This window comes from Aquila chrysaetos, chromosome Z, assembly GCF_900496995.4.
Source record: "Aquila chrysaetos chrysaetos chromosome Z, bAquChr1.4, whole genome shotgun sequence".
NCBI lineage: Eukaryota > Metazoa > Chordata > Aves > Accipitriformes > Accipitridae > Aquila > Aquila chrysaetos.
This window is the reverse complement of record NC_044030.1, coordinates 30,452-41,281: the sequence shown is the minus strand read 5'-3', so window position 1 is coordinate 41,281 and position 10,830 is coordinate 30,452. Positions and strand designations below refer to the sequence as shown.

The following is a 10,830-nucleotide window of genomic DNA, read 5'->3' as shown; positions in this document are numbered from 1 at the left end:
AATTGCCTAAGGAAGACTGGAAGAGCAGAGCAAATATTTTCAACACTCCTCTTATATTTTCTCAGACTTGTATCTGTATTAAGTAGGCGTCAAGGGATTTTTTTTTTTTCCCCCATGACTTTGTGTACTTGTTTTGAAGTTACGGGCATTTTCATCATCAACAGCAGTCCTGCAACAAGAAGTTCCGTAGGTTATTCTGTAAGTATATTAAAAAAAAAAAATCCTGTAAAAGAAATGTGGTCTTTTGTTTGCTTGGAGTATGCCAGCTACTACTTGCATTTGATGCTCCAGGGATTTTGCACTGGAAGAGCTAATGTTACTTGTTTGCTTTCTGCAAGTCACAGTGGATTTCAAATGCTATTACTGTAGCTCTCCAAATCTGTTTCTTAAAGGCTGATGAGATGTGGCCTTTTTCCGTCAATGCTGCCATGTTCCTTCTATTCTTTTTCATTGTAATTATCATAGAATCATAGCATCATTTAAGTTGGAAAAGACCCTTAAGATCATCAAGTCCAACTGTAAACCTAACACTGCCAACTCCACCACTAAGCCATGTCCCTAAGCACTATGTCTACACATCTTTTAAATACCTCCAAGGATGGTGACTCAACCACTTCCCTGGGCAGCCTGTTCCATTGCTTGTTAACCCTTTTGGTGAAGATATTTTTCCTAATATCCAATCTAAACCGCCCCTGGCGCAACATGAGGCCATGGAGCAGAAGTTCATATCAGTGTGGTAAACACATTAGGCAAAGAGAATGGGAGGCTTTATATGACATCTGTATTTTAACTGCTCATTGCAAATGGGCTTTGTGAAACCATAACTTACTATATCTGGATGTTCGACTAGACTGTAGGAATGCTCTAAGTATTTTTTGGACTCTACTCTGTATTGTATCTTGTATCATATATGGGCTTATATCATTGACAGGCTTGAGCAGTGGGCCCATGCAAATCTCATGAAGTTCAACAAGGCCAAGTGCAAAGTCCTGCAACTGGGTTGGAGCAATTCCCAGTATCAGTACAGACTGGGCCCTGTGGAGAAGGACTTGGGGATACTGGGGGATGAGCCAGCAATGCATGCTTGCAGCCCAGAAAGCCAACCGTATCCTGGGCTGCATAAAAAGAAGCATGGAGAGCAAGTCAAGGGAGGTGATTGTCCCTCTCTGCTCTTGTGAGGCTTCACCTGGAGTACTGCATCCAGCTGTGGGGTCCCCAGCAAATGAAAGATGTGGACCTGTTAGAGCAGGTCCAGAGAAGGCCACGTAAATGATGCGAGGGCTGGAACACGTCTCCTGTGAGGAAAAGCTGAGAGAGTTGGGGTTGTTCAGCCTGCAGAAGAGAAAGCTCTGGCAAGACCTTATCACATCCTTTCAAAATACAAAGGGGGGCTTATAAGAAAGATGGAGCAAGACTTTTTACCAGGGTCTGTAGTGACAGGACAGGGGACAACTGTTTTTAACTGAAATAGGGTAGCTTTAGATTGGACATAAGGAAGAAATGTTTTACAATGAGGGTGGGGAGACACTGGAACAGGTTGCTTTGTACACTCAACTCCTCCTCAGATTTTGGCTAACATGGCTCAGGCTAAGGCCTGATGTATGCTGGGAGCAGCACCATTAGGTCAAAATGAGAGCGTCATGTACACAGGACAGTTGGCCAGAAAGAGCTAAAGGACCATTATGCATTATCATCTACAGCCGGCTGTCTCCTACAGCCATCATCTTCGCATATCGATTGTCTGGCAGTTTTGTCAGAATCTGCTCATGTACAGAAGTGGTATAGACAAAACACGCAAGATAGAAGCTATAAGACATCAGCTTACCAAAAAACCATTTGAAGCAGATCCAACAGCAGCTGGACTGCTGAGGATTTCATGCTTCCTAGTGAGATTCAGAGAATGCCCGCACTGTGATGGAGGAGGAAGGATGCACACTCTCACTGTTAGGCAGAAAACTAATTTTTGCTCATAGGTGCACAAATGAAGAGTTACAGGTTGTCAGTTGTGAAGCCTTATGGCTTGGGTGGTGAATGAGTGAATTCACGTAATAGACTAGTCTGGGCAAAGGGGATTGAGGCCTTGTTTGTCACGTTTGTTTGTTGTATTTCTTAATGAGCTCACAAAATAAAGTTTACTTTGCAGAGTTTGTTGTCCTGTAAGTTTGACAGAACCAAGTGGACCGTGACAGTTGTCCGGAGAAGTGGTGGATGCCCCATCATTGGAAGTGTTCAACGTCAGGTTGCAAGGGTCTTTGAGCAACCTGATCTAGTGAAAGATTCCCTCTATAATGCATCTATCCCCTCTGTAATACATCTGATATGTACATACCTGAGATGACATCTGTATTATTACATGATACATCCCCTCTGTAATACATCTGAAGTATTAACATTCCGTGTGACGTTCCAGAGTTCCAAACCATTAAAACCACCTTTGTTTGTAATTGCTGATTCATTATTACAGGTCCACAGTGTTGGTCTTCAAGGCCCCTTCCAACCCAAACCATTCTATGATCGCATCACCCTTGCTGTGGCACGTCATGGCGTGTCAGTACCACCCCCATGGTACGTGGGACATGTCCCACCTCCCCACCTGAGGTGGGGTCACACAGCAGCGCCAGGTCCCCACCCCCTCCCCAAGTATCATGCGAAGTGATGTAAAGCCTCATGACATCACCCCTGCCACAGCACGTCATCGCGTTGTCACTGCACGTTGTATGTATCTGCGTGTGTGTCCCTGGACCCGGGGGGGGGCATGCGGCAGCCCTGGGTCCCTGCCTCTCCCAGGTGTGATGTCACGTGATGCCATGTGACGTCATCTGATATCACGCGATGATGATGTCAACGATGATGATGTCAATGGGATGCTGCCGGCGCAAGCCGCATCTGGCGTAGCATCTGTGAGCGCTGCTCCATCACCAGCTTATGCTTGTAGGTGTACGTCGGGGACATCGCTGCCGTGCTGTGGGACAGGACCCCCCGGTGGGGGGTGCACTGACCAGCGCGACGACGTGGGCCGGGGCGGGCAGACTTTCTGGCAGGCGATAGCCTCCACCAGCCCTGCCCAATAGCCCCATTGTTCAGCCATCGCCTGGAGCCACCTACACCTGTGAGGAGAGGTGTGAGAGCCCCAGGCCTCGCCCCTTCCCGCCTGCCTCTGCCCGCCCGCCCGCACCCCCTCCCAAGATGGCGGCCTCCCCCTCCTCCCCGCCGTCCCCAGGCGAAGCCCCGCCCCCATCCCTCACGGCCCTAAGTGAGGAAGCCCCGCCCTCAACCGCAAAACCACGCCCCCTCCAGGACGGCCACGCCTCCCAACACACCACCTATCCCTCCCCAGCTGCCGTGGCTGAGGCAAGCCCCGCCCCCGTCCCACCAGGCCCCGCCCACTCCCCATGCACTGCAAGGCCCCAGACAGCCCCTCCCCTCGGGGTCTCACGCCCTACACTCACGCCCGCCCCCAAGGCCCCGCCCACTTAACCGTGACCCCTCCCTCGTGTATTACAAACGCCACGTGGAAAGTGCTCGGCCATCGGAGTGACAAATATCTCATTTCTGAGCAACGGACATCCAAATTATCTATTCTCCAAAAGGAATAAAGTGGATTTGTGTTTTCTTTCAAGTTACCCTAACTGCAACATCAGCAACTGGAAACTCAGATTATCTTCCCTGGATTTTGCTCATATTTTGTTCATCATACTGACTGACAATTTGGCATGAAGTGAAACAAGCTTGTATTGATTCTGACCAAAAAACCTCATGGACCTGTAATAATGAATCAGCAAGTACAAACAAAGGTGTTTTTAATGGTCTGGAACTCTGGAATCTCACACAGAATGTTAATACTGTCAAAGATATGGTAATTTCACTGTACCTAATTCTACAGGCTGCAATCTGCTGACTAATGGTTGGCTGAGTACTAACAATAATTAGGACACAGGTGGTCCAGAAAACATATCTGGCTGTAGGGACTGTAAACCCATTTGGACAATCTGTTTAAGCCAAGAGTGCTTAATGAAATTCAGTGTTTCTCTAATCCATGGTGTCCATTCTGCAACATCACAATGACTCTGGGCATTTTATCATCTGGGTGGTTCTGGCTTTGCAGCACTGATGCCTATAAGCCTACCACCACAGCACGCAGGCACTTGTACCATGGCACTTCTTAATGCCTATGCATTTTGGTCTAAATATTTAACATTTAACTTTCAACGCACCCAATACCGTGTACATAGTAACCATGGAGTGTTCAAACCCGTAGTGACCGGACAAATTAAATTTCATAACTTTGTACATGCACTGTTTCCAAACCTGGGGTTTGCTGTGTTAGAACAACCAATTGTTAATATTTCCACTACACTTGAAATTACCCAAAATGCTACCGTAGGTCCTTTAAAGAATCTACAGACTGAGATTAATTTCCTCTCACAATTGGCCATCCAAATCACTGGGCCTTAGACTATCTTATAGACTCTTAGGGAGGTGGTTCTCTGTTAATAAATACTACCTGTTGTTTTTATGCTAACAAATCTAAAGAAATTGAATGTGATGTGAATAATGAAGGGGAAATTACAAATTGTAACTGCTCAGCAGTGGTTAATTCTTGTCCGAGGAATGATCTGGCATGGAGGGCAAGGCAGCCTACCTGCAGAAGGGGTTACCCTGGCTGGGAGCAGGGATGCCAGGGATAGAATTAACTTGCCTGCAAAGGAGTGACGTTTCCCTTGGTGAAAGAGATAAGAAACACCCTCAGCATCGTCTTGTAGCCATCCTGGAATGGGAGCACTCAGGGGCCACCTTTGGGCAGCAGAGCTGGGCCGGAGAACGGACCCGAGGCCGGGCTGAGGTGCCCCATGCAGCCGCTCACAGGACTGGTGCTGGTCCAAGTGGATATAGGGAATGGGCTTGTGGCACATATTTCCAGATTCCTTGTAGAACAGCTCACAGTGGGAGGACTCTGCCCAATGCATTCTTCATTTTTTTATACATAATTAAGCAGAAGCGTGTTTAATTCGCTTCAAGGGGTGCCATAAAAATTCCTCAACAAGATCATTCAGCAACATGTCTGTACCTTTCACTAAGTGGCCCAAGAAGAATCCCTGCTCAGAGTTCTGCCGATAGACTGGTCTTTGCTCTGGTCTTGGCTGCCAGACCTCAGAGCATGTGTCATGGCACGTTTTAATGGCATTAGCTCTCACTCCAGCTGTTGGATTTGTGCTCTTCTGTGTTGTATCTTGCATCAGATCGCTTGTGTATATTATTTTTATCTAAACTGGTACTGTATCCTCACGTCTCAACTGACAAACCCTCTCATAAGTTACACCACCACTGCTGTCCCTAACGCAGATAGATGTCTACTCCACCTCACACATTAGAAGGCAGGAGAGATGCACCAGGTATGGTGTAGTCTCACTCACAGTGACCCATCAGGGGCCGTAGGACAAGGGGTGTAGTTATGGGAGCAGCCATAAAGGCGACCTGGTTATAATAAAGAAAAATACTGACAGAAGATATTTGTTAAAACACTGACAGAGAAAATGCCAGCTGGCCTCGGAACCCAGCCTGGGAACCCAGAGCATCCCTGAGAAGCACAGCTGACATCTCTGAAGTGCAGCTGGGTACCTCAAAACTGGAGACATCCTGAGATGTCATTATCATCCCATCAATGAGGGCAAAACCCAGAAACTACTTATCATCTAGAGAGGTGAAAAATAGTCAAAAAGGTGGAAAACAGTCTGGGAAAGGAGGAATTGGTGACAACCATTGGCTGTTTCAGATGGAAGAACAGAAAAACAGTCTGGAAAAAGTCGAAACTCATCTGAGACAATAAAAAAGAACATTGTCTATTGGCAGTCCCAGGTGAAAAACAGGAGTTAGCAACATCTATTGACTGCTGCAGGTGGTGGTGTCCTATACCCTCTTACGTCTCTGGGATATAAAAATTACTTGCTTTCTAACCAGAATGGAGCCTCTCCCCAAGCACACTCTCTGTGCAAACTTTTCCTACAAGATCTCCACAGACTGGACCCTGGCCAGGGATGCCTGGCTTACTGCAGACTCTGAGACGCTGATGACATCTGAAGTGAAACTTTGTCTGTTGTTGACTGGCGTCTCCCCTGGGAGCGGTTTGATGAACACCGTACTGGAATTACTTTGAATATATTTAGAGGCACACACGTAAGTAATTATTTGTAAGTATACTTGCTGCTAATATTGAAATATGTATATCCTTGCTACTTTAGTAGTGCTGCTAATAATGAAATATACATACACTTGCTTTCTTTAGTAGTGATAATTTTTGTAATAACTTGAAATATCTACACACTTGCTTCTTGGTAGTAGTTTTGTAGTAACTTGACATACACATACATACAGAGAGAATCACAGAACGGTTTGGGTTGGAAGGGACCTTTAAAGATCATCTAGTCCAACCCTCCTGCCATGAGCAGGGACACCTTCCACTAGGTCAAGTTGCTCAAAGCCCCATCCAACCTGGCCTTGAACACTGCCAATGATGGGGCATCCACAACTACTCTGGGCAACTGCCACGGTCCGTTTGGATCTCTGAAATTTATACAGGTTATGCACGGGTTATGTTTCCCCTTTTCCAGTCAGTAGGAACTTCCCTGGTATGACATCATATGTTACACCGCTGATGATGTCAGAGGGAGGCCCCGCCCCATCACAGGCCCCCTTCATGGGGGGGGGCACCCCCCCACCAGGGCCTCAACCTGTGAGTGCCACTGGGGGGACTGGGGTGGCCTGGGAGGGCACTGGGAGGCATTGGGGTGTACTGGGAAGCACTGAAACGGCAGTGCGATATACTGGGATGGGGCTCTGAGCTATACTGGGAATCACTGTGGGGCTCTGGATCATACTGGGAGCCCTGGGGAGGGCACTGGGCTGTACTGGGACTCACTAGGAGGCACTGGTCCAAACTGGAAGGCAGGGATCTAGGCTGTACTGGGAGTCACTGGGAGACACAGGCTGGAGCCCTGGGGAGGGGTGGGGGTGGGGTGGCAAAAATGAGTGAAAATGGGGAAAAAAACAAAGGAAAAGGGAAAGATGGGAAAAAAATGAAATGGGGAAAAATGGGGCACAAATTGGCAAAAAGTTGGGAGAAAACCAGGGAAATGGGGGAAAAAACAGGGTAAAACAGGGATATGGGGCAGAAACAGGCAAAACCCAGGGGAAAACAGGAGAGGAGAAAACTTGAGGGGAAATTGTAGGAAAATGGGGGAAAATGTGGGGAAGTGGGTCAGGAATGGGGAGAAGGGGGAGAAATGGTGGAAATGGAGCAAAACGAGAAAAAAATGGAAGAGGGAGAAAGAGCGAAATCATGGAAACAGAGAAGAAATGGGGAAAACTGGGGAAAAATAAGGAAACAGGAGGGAGGACACAGGGCACAAAGGAGGCAAAACAGGTCAAAGTCAGGGAAAAAAAGGCAAAAATAAGGTGATGGGCAAAACCAGCGAGTTATGGGGGTTGGGGCAAGAACGAGGGGAATAGTCCAAAACAGGGCAAATGGGACAAAAGCAGGGAAAAATGGGGGAGAACAAGGAAAAAGTGGGCCAACACCAAAAAGAAATAGGAGGAAAAGGGGTGAAAATGGGCAAAACGGGGCAAAAGAGCAAAACTGGGGCAAACAGGGCAAAAACGGGGCAAACCCAGGGAAAACTGAGGCAAAATGGGGCAAAAGAAGCAAAAATGAGGCAGTGGGCGGAATCTGGGGGTGGTTATGGGGCAGGGAGGGCAGCTATGGAGCAGCTGGGGGGCAAACAGGGGGACACTTATGGGGCACTTGGGGGAAATCGGGTAGTTTGGGGGCATTTGGACAGGCGTGGGGCAGTTTTGGGGCAGTTGGGAGAACTGGGGGGCAGTTATGGGGCAGGTGTGGGGCAGCTGGGGGCAGTTACAGGGCAGTGGGGGTACTTAGGGGTCAGCCATGGGTCAGGCCCTTGACGTGGGTCAGACCTGGAGCTCCTGGGGGTGCTGAGGGAAGGGGCTGGGGGTGTAGGCGGTAGGGACCCCCCCCCAGCCCCTGAGCGCACCAGTATGGCCAAGTACATCCCAGTACCACACACGCACTGCCCTGGCTCACCCACCACCATCCCTGTATGGGCCCAGCTTTCTAGTACGAGCTCCAGTGCTCCCAGTACAATGCCAGTCTGGGCCAGAGCTCTGAGTATGATCCCAGTATAGCACCAGTGCTCCCAGTATGATGCCAGCCTAAGCCACAGGTCTTCAGGCATGACCCCAAAATGGGCTGCCACACTCCTAGTATGGACCCAGTGCTTCCATGTTACCAGTACAATGCCAGTCTGGGTCACAGCTTTTCAAGTAGGATCCCAGTATGGCCTCAACACTCCCAGTGTGGGCCCAGTGCTCTCAGTATGATGCCTGCCTGAGCCACAGCTGTGAGTCAGATCCCAGTATGGACCCCAGTGCTCCCAGTATGATGCCAGCATGAGCTACAGTTAAACCAAGATCCCAGTATGTTCCCAGTATGGACCCAGTGTTCCCAGTACAGTGCCAGCTTGGCCCGCAGCTCTCTGAGTCCTAGCCCAGTATGGGCCCCAAGGCTCCCAATGGACTCCCAGTGTTCCCAGTATGCACCCTAAGGCTCCCAGTATGGGCCCTGAGGCTCCGAGCGCAGCTCCAGTGCACTTCCAGTGTGGCCCCCAAGTCTCCCAGTACAAGCCCTAAGGCTCCCAGTATGGGCTCTGAGGCTCTGCATGCAGCTCCAGTGCACACCCACTACAGGCCCCAAGGCTCCCAGTACACTCCCAGTGCTCCCAGTACAGGCCCTTAGGCTCCCCGTACGGGCCCCAAGGCTCCGCGCGCAGCTCCAGTGTGCTCCATGAGTGGCCCCCAAGGCTCCCAGGGCACTCCCAGTACTCGCTTCAGTGCTCCTCCAGTGCACTCCCAGTACGGGCCCCAACACCACCAGTACTGGCCCCAGTGCTCCCAGCACATGCCACCAATAAACGGTTTTCTCTCTGACCCATCCCGGTGCCTCCTTGGGCTGACCCCCCAAAACCCTCAGAACCCCCTGCAAAAATAACATCACCAGCCTGCCATTGCCTTTATTGGTGGGTGGACACACTGGTCACAGGATCAGGCCCCCCCCAGTGAACTCCATGCGCTGCCAAGGGAAAAGAGAGAAAGGCGGTGAGTGAGGGGACCCTGGTGTCCAGGCCAGGGGGAACCCTGGCGTCCAGGGCAGCGGGGATGGGGCAGGGCAGGGGGAACCCCGGCTTCAGGGCGCACCTGTGGGGGGGCAACGAAGGCCAGCCAGTCAGAGGGGCGGGTGGGCAGCAGCCCCATGGCCTGGCACTTGTAGAGGGCCAGCGCCAGTCCCAGCCCATTGCCCACCAGGAACACCAGCCCCTGCAGTGCCCGCCGGCTCGAGCTCTCCAGTGCCTTCAGTGCTGTGGCGGGGACAGGGTGGGACTTGTCACTGTCACCCACACGCTGCACACCCGGCACCGTGGGGGACCGGGGGTAGGGATGGGTGGGGAGTGGCAGGGGAGCGTCGTGGGGAAGAGTGGTGGGGGAAGCGCGGGGTGGATGGCATGGGGGTGGCTGTTGGGCGACCGTTGGGGGACACGCGGGAGTGACTGATATGGGGCGACTGTCACAGGGGCAACTGCAGGGGTATGCATGGGGGCGAGCGACGCGTGGGTCTGTTGGCGGACGCACGGGAACAACTGACATGGAGGGAAACTGCTCAGGGACATGCGGGGAAATTGATGGGGGGGTGACCGTCGTAGAGACAACTGCTGGGGGATGCGTGAGGGCAACTGTTGCAGGGGGACGTGCATGGCGGGGGCTGTTGTAGGGATGACTGTTGGGGAACACGCGGGGACAACTGTTGCAGGGGGAGATGCAGGGCTGGGGACGACCGCAGGTATGGAGGGCAACTGTCACGCAGCAGGGGATGGCCGTGGGGGGACACCCAGGGAGCTGTCACCCACGTGGGGCTGTAGCATGGGGTTGTACTCACTGGCGGAGAGGGACATGAGGGCCTGCAGCGGGCGCCAGCCCATCATGCAGACCATCATGGCAGGGAAGATGGAGATAGTGTTGCCGGCCATATACATGATGAACAGGTTCATCGGGATCTGCTTCAGCGGTGCCAGTGCCACGTCCCAGCAACGCTGCAGGGAAAGAGGGAACCCAGGATTCCGGGATGTGAGGGGGGACGGACGGACGGACGGGGACCACCCTCGTACGGGACCCAGGTATCTGGGACACCGACCATCCCTCCCATGGTGGACCCAGGCGTCCGGGGAGGGTGTCCCTCCTTCCCCCCGCCTTTTCCCCCCAGCCCACCTTCTCCATGAGGATTTTGTCGCTTTCGTGGACGCCGCCCTCCCCCAGCTGTCGCTCGGCGAACCCCAGCGGCCCGCGGCCCTCGGCGGCTCCGCGGGGCCTGGGGGAGATAGAAAGGGCAGGGGGTAGGTGAGGCTGGGGAGACACCCGGACCCACCAAATCCCCTCACACACACACACCCCGGGGCCTCACCGCCCCCCCGGCGCCGCCGCCAACTCCAGCGACCACTTGAAACGCCTCCCCCGAACCGCCGCCGCCGCCGCCATCTTGCGAGCGCCCGAAGGCGGAAAAGGAGGGCGGTCACGTGAGGGGGGGGCGCCGGTCACGTGAGGAGGGCCCCACGCAGGGCTCCCTGCCCCATAGCAACGCCATAGCAACGGCCTGCCCCGTAGCAACGGCCTGCCCCATAGCAACGGCCTGCCCCAGAGCAACGCCACAGGAGCCTGATAGCGACGGCCTGCCCCATAGCGGCCCCACAGGGAACCCCATAGAAGCCC

The 10,830-nt window shown here is 52.3% G+C and overlaps 1 protein-coding gene across 2 annotated transcripts; it reads right to left on the bottom strand.

Moving 5' to 3' along the window:
* Positions 1–9,069: 9,069 nt before the first annotated feature.
* On the bottom strand, positions 9,070–10,654 carry EMC4 (ER membrane protein complex subunit 4). Of its 2 annotated transcripts, XM_030004445.2 has the most exons (5): positions 10,526–10,654; positions 10,333–10,432; positions 10,004–10,157; positions 9,268–9,428; positions 9,070–9,142 (listed from the first exon to the last, which is right to left on the bottom strand). In XM_030004445.2, the coding sequence occupies exons 1-5, from the start codon at positions 10,597–10,599 to the stop codon at positions 9,107–9,109; spliced, it is 525 nt and encodes a 174-aa protein (XP_029860305.1). In that variant the 5' UTR covers positions 10,600–10,654; the 3' UTR covers positions 9,070–9,106. The 2 variants fall into 2 exon arrangements, with proteins under 2 accessions (XP_029860305.1, XP_029860306.1); XM_030004446.2 differs by lacking the exon at positions 10,333–10,432 and having other exon boundaries at positions 10,526–10,614.
* Positions 10,655–10,830: the final 176 nt, after the last annotated feature.

Bases quoted from the DNA above. Each gene is read 5' to 3' on its own strand.
- EMC4 (XM_030004445.2), bottom strand. From the start codon at position 10,599: ATGGCGGCGGCGGCGGCGGTTCGGGGGAGGCGTTTCAAGTGGTCGCTG. The intron at 10,433-10,525 runs GTGAGGCCCCGG...TATCTCCCCCAG, and splicing joins GCGGCGGCGCCGGGGGGGCG to GCCCCGCGGAGCCGCCGAGG. The intron at 10,158-10,332 runs GTGGGCTGGGGG...CTTTCCCTGCAG, and splicing joins ACAAAATCCTCATGGAGAAG to CGTTGCTGGGACGTGGCACT.